The 21,987-nt window shown below is 45.8% G+C and overlaps 1 protein-coding gene and 1 pseudogene across 3 annotated transcripts in view; one reads left to right on the top strand and one right to left on the bottom strand.

Annotated features, from left to right (window-relative positions):
* The window catches only part of NSDHL (NAD(P) dependent steroid dehydrogenase-like), a 28,405-nt gene extending 8,293 nt beyond the window's left edge, over positions 1-20,112 (top strand). For all 3 annotated transcript variants that reach the window (XM_027962941.3, XM_027962940.3, XM_042242572.2), the window contains 6 exons: positions 2,420-2,578; positions 10,531-10,677; positions 14,964-15,092; positions 16,588-16,730; positions 17,926-18,028; positions 18,794-20,112. In XM_027962941.3, the coding sequence (XP_027818742.1) occupies positions 2,420-2,578; positions 10,531-10,677; positions 14,964-15,092; positions 16,588-16,730; positions 17,926-18,028; positions 18,794-19,126 (1,014 nt within the window). In that variant the 3' untranslated portion in view covers positions 19,127-20,112. The remainder of the gene's footprint in view (positions 1-2,419; positions 2,579-10,530; positions 10,678-14,963; positions 15,093-16,587; positions 16,731-17,925; positions 18,029-18,793) is intronic.
* On the bottom strand, positions 12,615-14,902 carry LOC105605667 (small ribosomal subunit protein eS1-like; annotated as a pseudogene).
* Positions 20,113-21,987: the final 1,875 nt, after the last annotated feature.

Genomic DNA, 21,987 nt, shown 5'->3' with positions numbered 1-21,987 from the left:
TTTCATTTTTATTATTAGTACATATTCCTTCTTGTCTGTTGGACCCACTTGAACTGCATCATCTTTCATGGCCATGAAAAGTAAGTGATAATTTCACATAATCTCCTGTAACCGAGGACCATGGCCCCATCACACTATGACTTCTCTGGGGTAAATGCCAGCTCTGTTCTCATCATTATAAAACGCTCTCTGGCATAGCCACTGACCCATGCTTTCCAGGCAATATGGGTGCAACATTTCAATATAAGAATCCACATCACTCTGTCAAAGAGAGACTTACTTTAAAATCATGAAATGAAATTGTACTGGACAAACACAGCATTGTAAAGCAACTGTACTCCAATAAATGTTTTTAAAAAAGAAATTACACTAGATATGATAGCAAGGTTATTTGATTTTTCTTAAAGTAGACTGTCAACATTTTGAAGCAATTTGTAACTTTTGACTCCAAATACTATAAACAAGAGACTCTGAACTCCTTTGGAGTTATTCTAAAAAGCTGCCTTTCCCTATGCAGCTGACTTGGGGAGAGCAGGAAGGGAAGGAATTGCCAAAAGGGAGATTGAGTGGAATTTGTGGATTTCATTTGCCTATGCGCTGGGCAAGTGTTAGAAATTTTAGTAAAGGTGTAAATAATGTAGCATGCTATGATATATGGCAGTCATCTAAGCATAGACAACAGTGGGCTTAAAAGATACTTTGGTGGGGAAGGTAGCATAGTGAGGCTGACTGTCAGGAGATTATGAATACCTGAAGAAATGATGCTGAAGCTTCAGAGCCATCTCCATTGCAGGTGGGATGCCAGGTTGAGAGGGGCAGATTTATCGAAGAGGCTCTGGCTCCCCTACAGTCTCCTGCATGTCTCAATTATATAGGTACTTAAGGAATACATAGCAAGTTGGTTGGTTGGTTTTTTAATCAGCAGAATTTCTTTAAAATCTCTACTTTCTATCCCCAACTTTGATTTACTATACATAAGTTCAGAGAAAATGGGGGTTTGTCATCTTAAGGAAGCCCAGATATGGTTTTAGAAAGACCCCAAGGAGGAGAGGTATAACAAGTCCTCCTCCGGGGCCCCTTGTACCCAGCTTCATCAGCGTGCACCAGCTACAGTTTTGCATCAGCTCCCTGGAGTCAAAATATTTAAGTCCTGTATGTGGTGCTCTGTCCTTCCATTATCACCAGTTAACAGAGTTGGAATTTAGCCAAAAGAGTACATGGGTTGTTGTTGTTCAGTCTCTCAGTCATGCCCGACTCTTTTGTGACCCCACGGACTGCAGCATGCTAGGCTTCCCTGTCCTTCGCTATCACCCGGAGTTTGCTCAAACTCATGTGTACTGAGTCACTGAGGCCATCCAGCCATCTCATCCTCTGTCGTCTCCTTCTCCTCCCACCTTCAATTTTTCCCAGCATCGGGGTCTTTTCAAATGAGTCAATTGTTCACATCAGGTGGCCAAAGTATTGGAGTTTCAGCTTCAACATCAGTCCTTCCAATGAAAATTCAGGACGGATTTCCTTTAGGATTGAGTGGTTGGATCTTCTTGCAGTCCAAGGGACTCTCAAGAGTCTTCTCCAGCACCACAGTCTGAAGACATTTTGCATGATGTACCTGTGTTGCAGAGCTGAAATGCAAGCATCATAGCTTTCACCTGATGTGTCAACTTCCTCAGAGCTCAGAGAAGGGAAAGCAAAGCCCTGGGCCTGGCTGATGAACAGCTCACTGATCCTCCCTGCATCCCCACCAGGAGATCCCGTCAGGCAACAGCATAGTCTTAGATGGATGTGCTAAGGGGAGAAGGGTTTAGGTGATGAACCCAAAGCCACAGAGCCCAGCCCTGTAGTGGTTGGAGAGCAAAGGGGCCTTACTTTCCTCTGCAAGTATGGAAACTACTTTCTTTTTTCTGATGTTCTAAGTGCACACTGTCAATTGAGTGGATGGCATGTTTGGATTGTGTGTGTGTGTGTGTGTGTGTGTGGTTTGTTTTTTTCTTTAAAAGTGCCCAATGATCAGCTATCAGGAGCAAGAAGGTATCACTTTGGTGGAGGTGGGGGGCTGGGCACACCATGCAGCTTGTAAAATCCTAGTTCCCTGATCAGGGAATGAACTCAGGCCACCACAGTGAAAGTATCAAGTCCTAACCACTGGACAGCCAGAGAACTTGCCTCAGGTCATCCAGTGTGATCAAAGTCTGCCTCAGTATAATTTGCTATCTCTTCCCTCCTTACTAATCCCAGGAGAGAAGGTTGCCATGGGTGATAAAACACCAGAATTATTTGAAACTTCCAACTTGATTCAAGAAAAGTTTCAAACTAAGAGATGGACCTGCTATTTCAGAGGCTCATGGTATGTGGATCCAGGTTCTTAGAGCTTCCAATTCTCAGCACACCCTTACCCCTTGCCATTCCTCTCTTCCTGCAGGCCAAGAGGTGCACGGTGATTGGAGGCTGTGGGTTCCTGGGTCAGCACATGGTGGAGCAGTTGCTAGCAAGAGGCTATGCCGTCAATGTATTTGATATTCGGCAAGGGTTTGACAATCCTCGCGTGCAGTTTTTCCTGGGTGACCTTTGCAGCCAACAGGTAACAGACCATTTAGCCTTGCCGATTACGCCAGGCCCCTTGAAGGGAGACTACCAGACTCCCCCTGCTCAGAGGCCAGCCAAGTTGTTTCCAAAAGATAATTTTTTTTTTGAAAAATTGTGAAGTTATATGAAAGAATTTAACACACACACCTATTGTTACTAGTGAGAATCAGTAACTGTTATTTCTGTCACTACTACTGCACTCTACACAGATAGTTCAAAAGCAACCATGGCCAATACATGAGTGAGTGGTGGCAGCTGCATACCAATAAAACTTTATTGACAAAAGGTCCACAGGCTGTAGTGTGCCAACTGCTACTCCAGAGTATGTATCCAAAAGTGAAATTGCTGGGCTTTGTGTTTCTTTTTATTTTAAATAATTTTTATTTGTTTGTGTGGTTATTTATGACTGTGCTGGGTCTTCACTGCTGCTTGGGCTTTTCTCTAGTTTTGGTGGAGCAGGAATTACTCCTCATTGTGGTGCACATTCTTCTCATTGCACTGTCTTGTGGAACAGGGGCTCTAGGGTGCAGGCTTCAGGAGCTGCAGTTTCGGGGCTCTACAGTACAGGCTCAGTAGTTGAGGCCCACGGGCTTATTTGCTCCACAGACATGTGGAATATTCCCCCGACCAGGGATTGAACCTGTATCTCCTACATAGGCAGGTGGATTCTTTGCCATTGAGCCACCAGGTACTCCCTGGACTTTGTCTTTCTGCATAACACTTGGCATAGCTGATATATTCTGTGTCAACTTAGGTATCTGTGCCCCCACCCAGAGAACATGCGCTCCATGAAGGCAGCTCCCCTTCAAACCACTCCCCCCAAATCCCATGCTATTGTTGCTGTTTTCCCCTCACTCACAAATGTTAGTTTTGCTGTGGGTGGCATTTTAGGGTTACAGTCCTCCTCCCCTACCTCCTCCCCCATTGCTCAATCTGAGCATTTTATTTATTTATTATTTTGGTTGCTCTGCAAGGGTCACAGAATCCTCATTCTTAGGCCAGGAATTGAACCCAGGCTCCCTGCCCTGGACGCACACAGTCCCAACCACTAGACCAGCAGGGAATTGCCTCTCTTTACTTTTTTAATGTGTATACTGCAAACTTAAAACTCATGTCTATGCTTTATATCATATTTCTAGTGAAATAAAGGGGTAAAGGCTAGATCTAATTCTGGTTTGTTTTTTTTTTTTTCCTTGGGGGCATCATGGATTAATACCCCAATAGCAATAAGCACTTGTAGTACTCAGATTTTACTTTCTATACACCATTGCCCATAAAACGAACCAGGGGTCCTTGGGAAAATATCCTATTCAGGAATCTGGGGCAGAGGTAGGAGGTACAAGGTGAGCCCGGGACATATTTTTTTATGAAGAATCTAACAAAGTACTCAAAAACTAATTTCAGTTCAGTTCAGTTCAGTCACTCAGTCGTGTCCCACTTTTTGCGACCCCATGAATCACAGCACGCCAAGCCTCCCTGTCCATCACCATCTCCCAGAGTTCACTCAAACTCATGTCCATCGAGTCGGTGATGCCATCTAGCCATCTCATACTCTGTTGTCCCCTTCTCCTCCTGTCCCCAATCCCTCCCAGCATCAGAGTCTTTTCCAATGATCCACTCTTTGCATGAGGTGGCCAAAGTAATGGAGTTTCAGCTTTAGCATCATTCCTTCCAAAGAACACCCAGGGCTGATCTCCTTCAGAATGAACTGGTTGGATCTCCTTGCAGTCCAAGAACTCTCAAGAGTCTTCTCCAACACCACAGTTCAAAAGCATCAATTCCTCAGCACTCAGCTTTCTTCACAGTCCAACTATCACATCCATACATGACAACTAGAAAAACCCTATAGCCTTGACTAGACGGACCTTTGATGGCAAAGTAATGTCTCTGCTTTTCAATATGCTATCTAGGTTGGTCATAACTTTTCTTCCAAGGAGTAAGTGTCTTTTAATTTCATGGCTGCAATCACCATCTGCAGTGATTTTGGAGCCCCAAAAAATAAAGTCTGACACTGTTTCCACTGTTTCCCCATCTATTTCCCATGAAGTGATGGGACCAGATGCCATGATCTTCGTTTTCTGAATGTTGAGCTTTAAGCCAACTTTTTCACTCTCCTCTCTCACTTTCATCAAGAGGCTTTTTAGTTCCTCTTCACTTTCTGCCATAAGGGTGGTGTCATCTGCATATCTGAGGTTATTGATATTTCTCCCAGCAATCTTGATTCCTGCTTGTGCTTCTTCCAGCCCAGTGTTTCTCATGATGTATTCTGCATAGAAGTTAAATAAGCAGGGTGACAATATACAGCCTTGCCGTACTCCTTTTCCTATTTGGAACCCGTCTGTTGTTCCATGTCCAGTTCTAACTGTTGCTTCCTGACCTGCATATAGGTTTCTCAAGTGGCAGGTCAGGTGCTCTGGTATTCCCATCTCTTTCAGAATTTTCCACAGTTTATTGTGATCCACACAGTCAAAGGCTTTGGCATAGTCAATAAAGCAGAAATAGATGTTTTTCTGGAACTCTCTTGCTTTTTTGATGATCCAGCAGATGTTGGCAATTTGATCTCTGGTTCCTCTGCCTTTTCTAAAACCAGCTTGAATATCTGGAAGTTCACGGTTCATGTACTGCTGAAGCCTCGCTTGGGGAATTTTGAGCATTACTTTACTAGCATGTGAGATGAGTGCAATTGTGTGGTAGTTTGAGCATTCTTTGACATTGCCTTTCTTTGGGATTGGAATGAAAACTGACCTTTTCCAGTCCTGTGGCCACTGCTGAGTTTTCCAAATTTGCTCGCATATTGAGCATCATCTTTCAGGATTTGAAATAGCTCAACTGGAATTCCATCAACTCCACTAGCTTTGTTCATAGTGATGCTTTCTAAGGCCCACTTGACTTCACATTCCAGGATGTCTGGCTCTAGGTGAGTGATCACACCATCATGATTATCTTGGTCATGAAGATCTTTTTTGTACAGTTATCCTGTGTATTCTTGCCACCTCTTCTTAATATCTTCTGCTTCTGTTAGGTCCATACCATTTCTGTCCTTTATCAAGCCCATCTTTGCCTGAAATGTTCCCTTGGTATCTCTAATTTTCTTGAAGAGATCACTAGTCTTTCCCATTCTGTTGTTTTCCTCTATTTCTTTGCACTGATCACTGAGGAAGGCTTTCTTATCTCTTCTTGCTATTCTTTGGAACTCTGCATTCAGATGCTTATATCTTTCCTTTTCTCCTTTGCTTTTCACTTCTCTTCTTTTCACAGCTATTTGTAAGGCCTCTCCAGACAGCCATTTTGCTTTCTTGCATTTATATTCCATGGGGATGGTCTTGATCCCTGTCTCCTGAACAATGTCACGAACCTCAAGAGGTCCATAGTTCATCAGGCACTCTATCTATCAGATCTAGTCCCTTAAATCTATTTCTCACTTCCACTGTATAATCATGAGGGTTTTGATTTAGGTCATACCTGAATGGTCTAGTGGTTTTCCCTACTTTCTTCAATTTAAGTCTGAATTTGGCCATAAGGAGCTCATAATCTGAGCCAGTCAGCTCCCTGTCTTGTTTTTGCTCACTGTATAGAGCTTCTCCATCTTGGGCTGCAAAGAATATAATCAATCTGATTTTGGTGTTGACCATCTGGTGATGTCCATGTGTAGAGTCTTTTCTTGTGTTGTTGGAAGAGGGTGTTTGCTCTGACCAGTGCATTTTCTTGGCAAAACTCTTAGTCTTTGCCCTGCTTCATCCCACATTCCAAGGCCAAATTTGCCTGTTACTCCAGGTGTTTCTTGACCTCCTACTTTTGCATTCCAGTCCCCTATAATGAAAAGGACATCTTTTTTTTGGTGTTAGTTCTAAAAGGTCTTGTAGATCTTCATAGAACCAGTCAACTTCAGCTTCTTCAGCGTTACTGGTTGGGGCATAGACTTGGATTACGGTGATATTGATTCTTTGCCTTAGAAATGAACAGAGATCATTCTGTCGTTTTTTAGATTGCATCCAAGTACTGCTTTTCGGACTCTTTTGTTGACTATGATGGCTACTCCATTTCTTCTGAGGGATTCCTGCCTGCAGTAATAGATATAATGGTCATCTGAGTTAAATTCACCCATTCCAGTCCATTTTAGTTCACTGATTCCTAGAATGTCGATGTTCATTCTTGCCATTTCCTGTTTGACCACTTCCAATTTGGCTTGATTCATGGACCTAACATTCCAGGTTCCTTTGCAATATTGCTCTTTACAGCATCAGACCTTGCTTCTGTCACCAGTCACATCCACAGCTGGGTATTGTTTTTGCTTTGGCTCCATCCCTTCATTCTTTCTGGAGTTATTTCTCCACTGATCTCCAGTAGCATATTGGGCATCTACTGACCTGGGGAGTTCCTCTTTCAGTATCCTAGCATTTTGCCTTTTCATACTGTTCATGGGGTTCTCAAGGCAAGAATACTGAAGTGGTTTGCCATTCCCTTCTCCAGTGGCCCACATTCTGTCAGACCTCTCCACCATCACCTGCCCGCCCTGGGTTGCCCCGTGGGCATGGCTTAGTTTCTTTGAGTTAGACAAGGCTATGGTCCTAGTGTGATTAGATTGACTAGTTTTCTGTGATTATGTTTTCAGTGTGTCTGCCCTCTGAAGCCCTCTCGCAACACCTACCATCTTACTTGGGTTTCTCTTACCTTGGACATGGGGTATCTCTTCATGGTTGCTCCAGCAAAGCACAGCCACTGTTCCTTACCTTGGATGAGGGGTATCTCCTCACCACCGCGCCTCCTGACCTTGAATGTGGAGTAGCTCCTCTAGGCCCTCCTGCGCCCGCGTAGCCACTGCTCCTTGGATGTGGAGTCGCTCCTCTCGGCCGCTGCCCCTGACCTCGGGCGTGGGGTAGCTCCTCCTGGCCACTGGAGGTGGTGAGAGCCCTTTAAAGAGGGGTTTTCACTAAGTGCCGGGCAAAGTCCTGAGATTCCACTCCATAGGAGAGATGTTGGGTCACTTCTGACAGAGTTGATAAGGACTTCTGCTTACCACACGAAAGACCAGTACATCGGGAGGCAAGTTCCTGGGGCAGGAATAACGGCTTTAATCAGAAAGCCATCAGCCTGAGAGGTCAGGGGACTAATGCCTCAAAAAACCAGCTTTCCTCAGTCCTTTTGTACAGAGGATGAGGAAGTTGTGGGCAACCACTGTGATGCTGACCAACCATTGGCCAAGCCAATGAACATGTTAAAAGGCCACAGGAACCAATTTGAAGAGCTTCTGCTGGCCAAATTTGGGACATTTTGAGCCTCACAAAAGATAATATTAGTGGATTGTAATGAATTGAACAAGAATCCCTGCATTCATAGAATTACTGAAAAAAGATACAGAGGAATGCCAAGTAAAGAAGTAAAAATGAAAGCTAAGATTAAACGTTCACCATTCTTATTTAGTCACTAAGCTATGTCCAACTCTTTTGCAACCCCAAGAACTGTAGCCTGCTGTGGAGGTCTTCATAGAACAGTTCAACTTCAGCATTACTAGTCGGGGCATAGACTTGGATTACTGTGATATTGAATGGTTTGCCTTGGAAACGAACAGTAGTTATGGACGCATGTGAGAGTTGGACTATAAAGAAAACTGAGCACCAAAGAATTGCTGCTTTTGAACTGTGGTGTTGGAGAAGACTCTTGAGAGTCCCTAGGACTGCAAGGAGATCCAATCAGTCCATCCTAAAGGAGATCAGTCCTGGGTGTTCATTGGAAGGACTGATGTTGAAGCTGAAAGTCCAGTACTTTGGCCACCTGATGCGAAGAGCTGACTCCTTTGAAAAGACCCTGATGCTGGGCAAGATTGAGGGCAGGAGGAGAAGGGACAACAGAAGATGAGATGGTTGTATGGCATCACCGACTCAATGGACATGAGTTTGAGTAAAGTCCTGGAGTTGGTGATGGACAGGGAGGCCTGGCATGCTGCGGTTCATGGGGTCACAAGGAGTTGGACACAACTGAGCGACTGAACTGAACTGAACTAAAACTATGGTGGAGGTAATGAAGATAATGGTGACCTCCTTCAAAAGGTCCCATGCAAGCACTGCTACACTCAGTGCCTCCAAACCTGCAGCAGGCCACTGCTGATCCTTGCTTCCACCAGAGACTCCTGGACACTCACAGGAATGTCTGGGCCAGTCTCTTGTGGGGTCACTGCTCATTTATCCTGGGTCCTGGTGCACAAGGTTCTGTTTGTGCCATCCCAGAGTCAGTTTCCCCAATCCTGTGTAAGTTCTGGCAGCTCTATGGTGGGTTAATGGCGACCTCCTCCAAGAGGGCTTCTGCCATACCCAGGTCTGCTGCACCCAGAGACACCTGTTCTGTGGCAGTCCACTGCTGACCCATACCTCCACAGGAGATGTTCAAACACAGTTCTGTCTCAGTGTCTGTGGGGTCTCTGGGTCCTGGTGTGCACAAGGTTTGTTTGAGCCCTCTGAGTATCTCTGGCAGGTACAGTGTTTGATTCTAAATGCAGTTTTTCCCCTCCTACCATTTTGCTAGGGCTTCTCCTTTGCCCTTGGACGTGGGGTATCTCCTCACAGCTGCTCCACCACCATGGAGCTGCCACTCCAGCACCTTTTTTTCAATGCTTGACTCTATTTGCCACTTTGCAAAAGGAATTCTTATTCTTCAGTACAGTTCAGTTCAGTCGCTCAGTCATGTCTGACTCTTTGCGACCCCATGGACTGCAGCATGCCAGGCCTCCCTGTCCATCACCAACTCCCGGAGTTTACTCAAACTCATGTCCATTGTTGCCTGAAAAATCCCATGGACGGAGGAGCCTGGTAGGCTGCAGTCTATGGGGTTGCAAAGAGTCGGACATGACTGAGTGACTTCACTTTCACTTTTCACTTTCATGCATTGGAGAAGGAAATGGCAACCCACTCCAGTGTTCTTGCCTGGAGAATCCCAGGGATGGTGGAGCCTGGTGGGCTGCCGTCTATGGGGTCATACAGAGTCAGACACGACTGAAGCAACTTAGCAGCAGCAGCAGCGGCATGTCCACTGATGGGTGATGCCATCCAACCATCTCATCCTCTGTCATCCCCTTTTCCTCCTGCCTTCAGTCTTACCCAGCATCAAGGTCTTTTCAAATGAGTCAGCTCTTTGCATCAGGTGGCCAAAGTATTGGAGTTTCAGCTTCAGCCTCAGTCCTTCCAATGAACGTTCAGGACTGATTTCCTTTAGGATGGACTGGTTGGATCTCCTTGCTGTCCAAGTGACTCAAGAGTCTTTTCCAACACCACAGTTCAAAAGCATCAATTCTTTGGTTCTCAGCTTACTTTGTACTCCAACTCTCACATCCGTCCATGACTACTGCTGATCAGATTGTCCCATCTTTCTTTTGTCAGTGGGCATGTCTTCAAGTTGGCTCTGGAGTCCTTTTCATTCTTGTCTGTTTCCAGCCCCAGATCTCTCAGGGGTAGCAATCCATCTCCAGTTACTCTTTGTTGTATGTCTTGTTTCACAGAAAGGATTACTCCTGTGTATAGGATATTTACACTGTTGAAGTATGGGACCTTGATATGGTGCAGAATCTGTATCTATGGGCTCATCTTTCCCAGGAGTTTTAACTCCAGGTGCCCTGGATTTTGCCACCCACCTGGCACCCACCATCCACCACCCATGAGGCACAAAGGCACAGATGTTGACTTTTTCTGGATCCCACAGGCTTCTCATGCCCCAAACCAATTTTTATTGGGGCAATGGTAGTAGGGAGGGAGGTGGTTAAAGGGACAGTATGGTTTCTACCTAATATACTTCTGTGTCTTTGAATCTTTTACAGTGAGAATGTATTTCTGTGTTGATTGGAGATTTATAAAAGGGCAAGACACCTTCATGCCCCAGATTGGACACTGGGAATGTAAGGAGGCTGTTTACTTGTATAAAGCAGGAGTGATTTTTTTTTTGTCTTTGTTTGCTTTCCAGGACCTGTACCCAGCTCTGAAAGGTGTAAGCACAGTTTTCCACTGCGCATCGCCCCCACCATCCAGTAACAACAGGGAACTCTTTTATAGAGTGAATTACATTGGCACCAAGAATGTCATTGAAACTTGCAAAGAGGCTGGGGTTCAGGTAAGGGGAAAGCTGGAATGAGTGCTGTCAAGAACGTGTGATGGCTTTTCCCAAGTGCATGGGGGCCAGGGCTTTTGTTCACTTCCTGGGCTAACCAAGCCTGCTTCCTTAAGTGTTGCAAAGAGCCTAAAATTTCGACCTGGGAGCTGCTGAGCAAACCATATGAAGACCCTAAGCCTTATTAGTCTTTGGTTAAAGGGTGACAAAATTTAGAAATTGCTGTGTTTTTTGTTATGCTTTAAAAAACATGTTTTTAATATAGATAATATATATAAAACATAAAATTTACCATTTTAACCATTTTTAAGTGTACAGTTCAGTGGTATTAAGCACATTCACACTGCTGTCAACCACCACCATCATCCATCTCCAGAACCTTTTCATCTTCCTATCTTCCTAAGGAGGCTGAAATCTATACCAATTAAATACTAACTCCCCCTCTCCCTGCTCCTGGCACCTATCATCCTGCTGTCTGTCTCTATGAATTTGACTCCTCTAAGGACCCCACACAAGTGCAATCATACAACACGTGCCCTTTTGTGTCTGACTTACTTTACTTGGCATAACACCTTCCAGGTTCATTCATGCTGTAATAGGATCAAAATTTCCTTCTTTTTAAGCCTGAATAACAGCCTATTGGAGGGCTATGCTGCATTTTGTTTCTTCATTCATCCCTTGGTAGATTCCTGGGCTGTTTTGACTATTGTGAATCATGCTGTTGTGAACATGTTTATGCAAGTAATCTGCTCCACTTTCTGTTTTCACTTCTTTGGGGTAAATATCCAGGAGTGAAATTCCTGGATCATATAGTAATTCTGTGTTTAAGCTTTTTTAAAAAAAATAAATTTATTTATTTTAATTGGAGGATAGTTATTTTACAATAGTGTGATGGTTTTTGCCATACATCGACATGAATCAGCCATGGGTGCACATGTGTCTCCCATCCTGAACCCCCCTCCCACCTCCCTCCCCACTTCATCCCTCTGAGTTGTCCCAGAGCAGCGGCTTTGAGTGCCCTGCTTCATGCATCGACCTTTATTGGTCATATGTTACTTATGGTAATATACATGTTTCAATGCTATTCTCTCAAATCATCCCCCTCGCCTTTTCCCACAGAGTCCAAAAGTCTGTTCTTTACATCTGTGTCTCTTTTGCTGCCTTGCATACAGGATCATTGTTACTGTCTTAAGGAACTGTCATATATTTTTCCAGACGTTGCCTGTTCTTATTGTGCCAACTGATGACACCAGAAGCTGGTCAACAGCTTTCTTCTCTTGTTCGCAAGGCATCTGTGGCGTATGTCACTGTCACTGCCCCAAGCATCAGGGGCTTGGCTGATAGGGGCGCTGTTTTGCTAGTGGCTGGTACCCATTATGATGATCCAGAGAACCAGGGTTTATAACAATGCAGCAAGCTACATTATGGTGGAAATTGTTCCTTCTCTGGTCTGAGGTACTAGCAGAGAGGCATCACTTAGTTCTCCAAATCTGGTTCCTCACCTATTAAGCAACGTTAGTAGCCCCTGGTTACTTGTAGAGTAGCAAATCAAGTGACAGTTGTGAATCTCACTCCTTACTGCTTTCTGCTGTTGCCTGTATTAACTGGAGCTCTGTGAATTACACTCTGCTGTTTTTCATTCGACCATCCTGGGCATGCAGAAAAGATCTGAGAATAACATAGCGCCCATACACTCATCACAACATTGAGGTGACAGTATTACTAGTGATGCTGCAGTCCCGCCCTTACCCATCCTCAGTGTCGTTGCTGTCCTTCTGCATGCTATGTGGCACAGCCAACACAGAAATTCTAAAACTTGGTAAAAATAATATACTGAATATATCTTCCTGCAACTTGCTTTTTTTTCCCCTCAACATTATGTTGTTGTTGTTTTTACCACAAATTAGATCTTTTATATGTCACCATTAAAAATCTGCATTTTAAATAGATTCTTGAACTGGTGGCTCGTATCCATCAGCTTATTCAACTTTAGCACCTGTCTTGTCCCCAGTAGCTTTTCCAGAACTCCTACCTTTACCATGTATCTCCATGAGTTTTCCCAATTCAAATTTGGGCTTCTTCAGCATTTTTACTTTTCTAACAAAGACATCATGGAGCGGATAAATAGATTGGCAAGCCTTTTCTATGTCTTTTCCAACGCTATCTGGAATCAACTTATTGACCACCTCTTTCAGGTCATTTGCTTGCACCTCTCAGGTCATGATTTCTATCATTTTCTTCCAGATGGAGTAATAGCAAACAGATGGGGGGCAGCTAGTGCTCAGGCCATGCAGGGAAACTCAGGCCAATTCAGTGTTAAGCTTTGCTTCCATATGTACTGGCTATGAAAGGAAACCTCAGTGGGTGCAGTCCACTACCAACACCTGGGAGAGTCACTCACAGCTGCCCAGCTAAGGTAAGCACCCTGCTGGTGCTGGGCTTAAGAGATCTTCTGAATCTAATTGTTGCATTTTTTAGTACAGCCCACACTAAACAGACGAAGCAAGTAACCATCAGTAGTCTTGACATCAACGTGAGCTTCAGTCATGGTCTGCCATTTTTTGACCATGGAGCACGTTTTGTCACAAGTAAGATCCATAGCATGGAAATTAGGCAGTTTTTGCCCTTAACATCCTCAGTAATTAGCTTGAATTTTTTAAATGCTACTTTGTCATTCTGCAGATCAGCAAGACTCACTTCAAAAACATGACCTTTGAGGCCATCAGATGCGATTTGGTTCCTTGACCACTGGTTCATGACCAGTGTTTTCGCAATATTCCTTATATTAAACATAGCTGATGTTTTCACGTCACACCAGTCTTTTTTAGAAAATGGGTCAACCACTTTCTTCTTGATTCCTTTTTTGCCTTCTTTCATAAAGCACTTGTTCTTGCCACAGCATTATGTTTTTGAGATTTCTTTGTCTTGAAATACAGTACAGTCTGGTATAGTCACTGAAGTGGCAGGATAGCTCGGTGGGTAGCCGTGTAGGAAGTGAGGGTTTTATGTGGTATTTAGGGAATCTCTCTCAACAGAGATGAAATGATCATTGACTGCTTTTCTTCTCAGAGGCTTAAAGTGTTACTTCCCACATTTACGTCTCTAATCCACTAGGAATTTCTGTCTGTATATGTTCTGAGGTAAGCAGAGGATGTTTGGGTGCTCAGCAGCATGTACTGTACCATCGTTCCTTCCCTGATGGTTAGAGCCCTATCCAGCTTGTCTCTGCGGGCCTGTTCCCGGCTCTTGTGCTTCGTGGCCCTGTCTGTGCCCAGGCCCCTGTGCCCTGCCCTAGGATGAACCTCAGTATCTAGTGTAGGACAAGTCACTCCCCAACTCTGTTCTGCTTGACTATTCCTAGCCCTTTGCTCATTCATACACATTTTAGAACCAGCTTGTCAAGTTCTTGATAAAGCCTATTAGAAATGTTAGTGTAATTGCATCAAACCTAAAACTAATTTGGGAGAGAATAGACATCTTTTCCAATATGGAGTCTTGCTATGTATTTCTCTCTCTCTTTAATGCCTTTCAGTAGACCTTTGACTTTACTTCATAAAGGTTCTGTACATCTTCTGTTAAATTTATTCCATATACCTCACTTCTGGTGATTGAAATATCTTTCATTTTCCACTGCTACTGCATAGAAACACAGTTAATTTTTGTGTATCAATTTTGTACTCTGCAATTTGCTGAAGTCTAACATTTTCTGTATGTTTGTAGTGTTTTGTATATAGACATTTCCAACACTTGGAAATAGTGATAGTTGTGTTTCTTCTTTTCAAATCAGTATATTTAATAGTTTGTTGTTTGCCTTATCCTACCATGCTGGCTAGGACTTGCAGGACCACATTGAATAAAAGTGATAGAGATGTGATTTGCACTAATGTTGTTCAATTTAGGATGGCCTGCCCTTAACCAGATAGCTGAAAGCTGGGGACCCTCATAAGTAAAGCACCTTCCTGTCAAACAGCATTTCACCATGCCTGTGCATGTATACTGATGTGCCAAAGTTGGGAGCAGAAGTGTCTTCTGTCCCTCAGTTGTGATAAGATGAGGGAAAATGTAAAATCTACTGTTTTAGAATGTCATACCATAATGCGTCTCAAATCCTCATACCTGCAAAAGATAGTGATCTTTGCATTGTTTTAAGAAGGCCTGAAAAGGGAAGGCATCATAGTAAAGAAAGTGAATATGTGCCGTTTGATTTCCTTTCCTACATGACCTTCATGGTGTTTATATAGTGATCATTCCTGACTCATTTTTTTACATCTAATTTTCTCCTCTACTAGAAACTCATTTTAACCAGCAGTGCCAGTGTCACCTTTGAGGGTGTTGACATCAAGAATGGAACTGAAGACCGCCCTTACGCCATGAAACCCATTGACTACTACACAGAGACAAAGATCTTACAAGAGAGAGTACGTACCTGACAATTGGTTGAGTCAGTGACAAAAGAGTTCCATGAACATCTGCAGGATTTAGATTCTTAAGAAAAATGTTTGTAAGCATAGAATGTTAGTATTCTGAAGCCTAACTACATAACTTGTGAAATAAAATTTGTGGATGAAATTCAGTTCTAAAGATGATAACAGAAAAAACAGTAACAGAATATGCTAATATGGCCAGACGCTACTCTGTGTGTTTTACGGGGAATTGCTTCATTTAAGCTTCATGATGACCCCTTAAGGCAGGTACTGTGATCTTCACCAGGTTACAGAAGACAGTTGAGGACAGCTGATACACAGAGATTCAGAAGCTTCCTGAGGCCATGCAGCTCTAGACGCCTGCACTCAACCTCTGCTCCAGAAATCAGACTTTATGATAATCCAAAGTGGCAGGCAAAATTCAGCCAAACACTCAAGTGTGTTTTCATTTGAATACACCTTCCTAGTACTCTTGCACCCCCTCCTCTTTAAAAAAAAAAAGCAAACAATGGAAGGATCTTGCTTTATTTTAAGAGAAAGTGGTTTTCCACTTGGCAAGTCAGCTTCACTAGGGAGCTCCTGATTTTAGCAGTGGTCTGGGCCACATAACGGGGACTCTTGACATTCACCAGCTCCAGGACTAACATCCGGGAGAATTTTACCGGGTGGACACCCTACACTGCGGACTGTGGGTGTCATCAGCCACGGGCAGCTTGCCTTAGCTGGGCAGCTGTGAGTGACTCTCCCAGGTGTTGGTAGTGGACCGCACCCACTGAGGTTTCCTTTCATAGCCAGTACATATGGAAGCAAAGCTTAACACTGAATTGGCCTGAGTTTCCCTGCATAGTCTGAGCACCAGCTGCAGCACCCCCCCCACCCCCCGCCTCCCCATCTGTTTAATATTATTCCAGTTTGGAACATCCCAGAAGAGCTCATCTGCTGGGAAACCCAAGGGCCTTTCAGTGCAGAGGTGGAGGCCTCGCCATTTGCAAGCTCCAGTCCTGGGTCTGTCCCCTTGCTCCTTGGAGCACAGAGAGCCTCCCAGAGGCATTTAGAGGCTTACCTTATTTCCAGCAGAGTACCCAACGAGTCAACACAAGTGAGACCCCTTTGGGTAACTCCGATCATTGTGAACAGTCGGCAAGTAATTTGAATTTGCTCGGACCGAAACATGAGCAAGGATTTTGCCACCATAGAGTAGAAACCCTCAGTGAGGCGGTAGAATGAGTTGACATGGGCCATCTCATTTCATCACGATCTCCATTTTTAGCAACAACCTAACAGATCTTTGGGAACTTTTGTTCCTTTTGAGACAAACCCTGTTTCTCTGTACTTTAAGGCCAATCCTTTCTATTGGATCTTACTGGCTTTGACACAGCTCTCTGTCCTGTGTCTTCAGATGTGGGTGTTGGGGTAGAGAAAGGGACAGAGAAATAGTGTAGAATTCTTCAGTGTCTGCAACCCACAGACTCCCTTTGCTCTCTTGCAGGTAGTCCTGGGTGCCCATGATCCCGAGAAGAATTTCCTGACCACAGCCATCCGCCCTCATGGCATTTTTGGCCCAAGGGACCCCCAGTTGGTCCCCATTCTCATCGAGGCAGCCAAGAAAGGCAAGATGAAGTTCGTGATTGGGTAAGTTGGCCCCATGCTGCCCTCCATGCCCACCGGCCCCTGAAACAAGGGTCAGTCACCATCGGCCCTTTTCTCCTGTGGCCTTGTCTTCTGCCTGTTGTCCGTTTCCTGTGGCTGCCACAGGAAATGAGATGGAGAATAACAAAAATGGATTCACTCCCTGTGCTGGAGGCCAGGACTCCAAAATCCAGATGTTGGTGGGGTTGGCTCCCTGTGGAGGCTCTGAGGGGGTCTGTTCCAGGCCTTGCTCCCAGCCTCACATGGCTGCCAGCAACCCTTGGCTCATAGACATGTCACTTCAATCTCAGCCTCCATCTTCACATGACATGCTTTTCTCTGCATCTCTTTCCCAAAAGATCCCTCCTCTTATAAGGACACCAGTCATTAGGTTTAAGGCCCACCCTACTCTAGCACAACCTTATCTTAACTAATTATATATTCAAAGACCTCATCTCCAGATAAGGTAGTCACAGGTTCCAGGGAGACATGGATTTCTTCCCCATGAACCCTCTCAGGCAGGCTGGAAAAATATTTGTGTCCGTATTGGGAAATTCAGGAAACTGGCTCAGAGGGGAAACAATTGTCCCAGGGTCAAGGGCTAGGCCCTCCACTTTCCTTGCATCTAGGAAGGCAAGAGGAGGTGTTAACATTCCTCCTCTGGGCCTCTGCAGGTGATGAGAGTGGTTTGTGTCCCAAGTACATCTTTCCTTCCCTCCTTCCTTCTATTCATCTATCCATCCATCCTTCATTCTCTTTTCTTCCTTTCTTTCCCCCCTTATTCCTGTGTTTTGCCACCTTGCCTCCCTGCCTCTCGCTCAGCCACCCTGCCACAGGACTAGAAAGAGATAGTAGAGAAATCTTGAGGCCAGAGCAATGCATTAGCCCACAGTGCCCTAGAGGGAGTTGAGAGCTGCTGTCCAAACTGGAGCCCAGAGAAGATACCACTAGCATAGGCCATGCCAGGATGGGGCAGGCAGGGCTAGGGGCTTTCAGATTCATGGGTTGGCCCCTAAATATCCCTCTGGCCCTGAAGGCCCAGGAGCCCTGGCCTCCAGCACATTTTCATGGATGCCCAGGTGTACCTGGGCTGGCATTGCTAAGGTGGGTCGCAGCCCTGAGTCCACACCTAGGGGCTCTGCCAGGTGTGCAGCTGAGTGCTCCAGGCACAGGGGACTCATTCCTTGTGCACCTGCAGGAACGGGAAGAACTTGGTAGACTTTACCTTTGTGGAGAACGTGGTCCACGGACACATCCTGGCTGCAGAGCACCTCTCCCGGGACACCGCCTTGGGTGGGAAGGTAATTCACCTGCTTCCACCTGCTCAACAGTGGCTGGCCCTCCTGCTCCTGTGTGTCCCTGTGATGCCGTCTGTTGGCACACTGCTTCTTTGACCCTGCTTCCTGGTAGACCTACCTTAGGATCCCACTGGGCCATGGTCAAGCCCTCTGACAAGGGATGGTCAGCTCTTACACAGAGATGGGAGAGCACACTCCTTGGTCCCCCTTCCTTGTTTCTCACTCCCACTTTTGGAATCCCCTCCCCATTGGGGTCTCATTTTTCTCTCCTGGATTTCGGCCCTTTTCTGACTCAGAACTCTCAACATGGCGAGAGGAGAGAGCACGTTTGAGATAGGTCATATGATCCATTCATAGCATCTGAAGATAAGATCCTTTACCATGGTTAACACAGTTATTAAAACAACCAACGTACCTTCCCAAGTACAGTCTAAGCTTCACTTGAAATCCTAGCCCACAGCTAAACTTTCATTACCTTCCCCACTACGCCGGAAAGTTGCCTGTAGCTGCAAACCCAAAAGGCCTGTCACTCACTGGCTGACATTTGCAGACTTGAGGACCATGAGAAATGCTGCACTCTGTGTGGGCTTAATCTCCACCTTACTTTTAAGCTTCCCTGCGGAGGAACTGGGGTGGGCAGGCAGGGAGCGGCCTCTGGCTTCTCAAAATATTGGTCTTGGCTGAGCCAGCAGGCTGCAGCTGAGCTCCAAGCATGGCCCGCTACCCACACTGCTGGGAAGCAGTTCCTAATTTCTGTTCTCTCTGCAGGCTTTTCACATTACCAACGACGAGCCCATCCCCTTCTGGACTTTCCTGTCCCGAATCCTGACAGGCCTCAATTACGAGGCCCCCACATACCACATCCCCTACTGGCTGGCCTACTATCTAGCCCTCCTTGTGTCCCTCCTGGTGATGGTGATCAGTCCTGTCATCCAGCTTCAGCCCACTTTCACACCCATGCGGGTCGCACTGGCTGGCACGTTCCACTACTACAGCTGCGAGAAAGCCAAAAAACTCATGGGCTACCGGCCGCTGGTCACCATGGATGACGCTGTGGACAAGACCGTGCGGAGCTTTCATCACCTGCGCAAGGTCATGTGAGGTGCCCCCAGCCCTGGCCCTTCGATGCATTCCCTAGCTGATAACTCTCTCCCCTGGAGACCAATAAACTAACCTCCTTCCAGTGATTGTCTTCTTAGCTTAGGTCTCCCCCAGCCAGTTTGATGACAGCACATCCACCCTTCCATGACCAAGAGGACAGTTAAATTAGCAGACACATCTTCGTGGGACCGGATATCGATTTCTTAAAACAGGGCAGCAGCTTCCTATTCGAAGTGTTTTGTGTTCTCTCCGCCCCTGGGTTCCTTAATCATTCCAGTGTCCCCTGTGCATAACCGAAGAAGCTGTAGGGAAGAAACAGCCATTTGCTGATTGAGGAGGGGGTCCTAGATTTATTTCCATGCAGACTGTTCAAGGAGCCACAGATGACAAATACCCTAGAGAAAAGCAGAAGTTATGTGAGGCATCAAATGTACATTTCAAAGAGACACAGAGTTGAGAGAAAAAGCTTAGAAAGCTAGAACAACTATAAACCCCCAATCCCCATGGGGGAAAGACTGCTGGTTGTTCACCTCCTTGCATGCTCCCGAGTTCTCTCTCAGGTACAGCTGCTGTGCCTGCTTGCGTTATTTTTCATAAAGCATTCTTTTGTGTATTCCTTTCTTATCATCCACAGAGCCTTCTTGTCCTTTTAATGGCAAGGTGGGACACAGGGCAGGTGGACAGGAAGCCATGGGAAAGGTCAGAGAGAAGAGCCTCTCCTTTATCTGCTTGGAGATGATACAGAAAGGGCTATTTCCTCACAGCTCATGCTCACAGAACCCTTTAGGACAGTTCTCAAAAATCAGCACATAATCAGCGTTCTTTATTTTCTGTTGTTCTTACAGAACCTGGTTTCTTCTTAGACTCATTGAAATGTAATCTTAAAGACATCTGTTTTGTTTTGTTTTGTTTTGTTTCCTCTACCTCTGTCCAAGGGTGGGGAGGCACTTGGGGAGATTGGAATAAACTGAAGGTATTGTACATGCCGTGCAGTGTGTGATACAAACTTCATCCAAACCTAGGGGAAAACTGAACTGCTAGGATGAGGGAACACAGACAGAAATAAGACAGATCTTTGGCCTAAGGCACTTAGAATAGAGGAATTAAGATACATTCAGAAGGCCCTGTAATACAAGGCAGGAAATAAGACCAGGTGGTGTAAGTTCTGAGGAGGGATACATGGCTTCCAGCCAAGAACGTGTAGGTTAAAGAGTCACTGGGTACAGGCCCCTAGATGGTGTTTCAAGGTAAAAGGTCGGGTTCACGGGCATTGGTTTGTCATAGTTTCATTAGCAGTGTGTTGTGTCTCTGAAGTATGGAAGTGTCCTGTGACTTCGAGGAACACGGAGCAGTAGGAGTTTGAAAGTGAAAGTTGCTCAGTCGTGTCTGACTCTTTGCGACCCCATGGACTATACAATCCATGGAATTCTCCAGGCCAGAATACTGAAGTGGGTAGCCTTTCCCTTCTCCGGGGGATCTTCCCAACCCAGGGATTGAACTCAGGTCTAATGCATTGCAGGAAGATTATTTACCAGCTGAGCCACCAGGGAAGCCCAAGAATACTGGAGTTGGTAGCCTATCCTTTCTCCAGCGGATCTTCCCAACTCAGGAATCAAAATGGGGTCCCCTGCATTGTAGGCAGATTCTTTATGAACTGAGCTGTCAGGGAAGCCCTAGTAGAAGTTTGGTCAAGCTAAAGAGGTTGGGTAAACTTTATCTTATCAGCCTGGGAAATCATTGACAGTTCAAGCAGTGGGGCAAGAAGCCACCAACATTCTAGCCACCCTAAAAAGAGCCTAGGAGCGCAGATAGGAAGTAACACTTCAAGCAGTGATGCAGCCATCTATGGAACTAGAAATGGAGTCTTGGTGGAAGGCCCTGAAAAGGAGTCAGCTTGCTGTAGGATTCTTCTGCTGGGTGAGAGGGAGGAGAAGGCCAGAGCACAGAATGGAAGACTCCACTTTTGGAGCCACTGGAAGGAAGGTTGCAGGCCAGGAAGACTGAAGGTGGTGGACCTCACTGAGGAGCACCGAGGACCAAAATGCTCTGGGCCCCCACCTGTTTGGGGAAAGTGTGACCACCAGGGAACCATGGGCTCCGCACACCCCTGGGGACTTGTCAGAAAGTGGGGGCCCACCAAAGAACTGATTCTGTTTCACAAGCCCCGCCTTTGGTTCTGAACCACTGAAGTCTCCCAGCAGGTCAGTGAGTCCAGCTAGAACCTCACCTCAGCCCCTGTAAGGCTGAACATGCCCACCTCACCATCCTGTTTTCTTTCCTGCCACCATAGCCTTGGAGCACACATCCCCAAAATGACCCCAGGGTAACTGACCCAGTCTGTGCCTCTCCCCCGTGGCACCTGTCTGCAGAATCGGGCCTGAGGGAAGGCCCTTGTTTCCAAGCTTGGGAACAGCTACAGACCCAGTGCCTCATGTCCATTGGAGAGCTCTCTCATTTCAGGCCCTCTCCCCTCCCCAGCCAGGCTGACCTAGTTCTGCCCCTGGCTCATCCATACCTGGGTCAGATATACTGGGACGGCGAGCTGATCTGTCTGCCTGCTTTGGTCCAGACTCTACACCCATCCAGGTGTCCTCCCCTAAAACAGATCTACACCCTGTCTGTCTGCTGCCAAAACACTTTAGTGGGGCCCAGTTTTCTCCTGAATCCATTCTGTGACCTATCCATAACAGCCTGTGCCCAGCCCACCTTGCCAGCTTCTCCCCCTGGCTTGACACCTGCCATGCTGCAGCCAATCTTCTCTGCCCCTGTCATGCACGCTACCCTGATTCTCCTCACTGGAAATTGTCTTTCCTCTGCTCTCCCCACCCAGGCCTAGAGCTCCTTGCAGGCAGAGCCAACTA

Source organism: Ovis aries, chromosome X, assembly GCF_016772045.2.
Source record: "Ovis aries strain OAR_USU_Benz2616 breed Rambouillet chromosome X, ARS-UI_Ramb_v3.0, whole genome shotgun sequence".
Lineage (NCBI taxonomy): Eukaryota > Metazoa > Chordata > Mammalia > Artiodactyla > Bovidae > Ovis > Ovis aries.
This window is presented reverse-complemented; position numbering and strand designations above follow the sequence as displayed.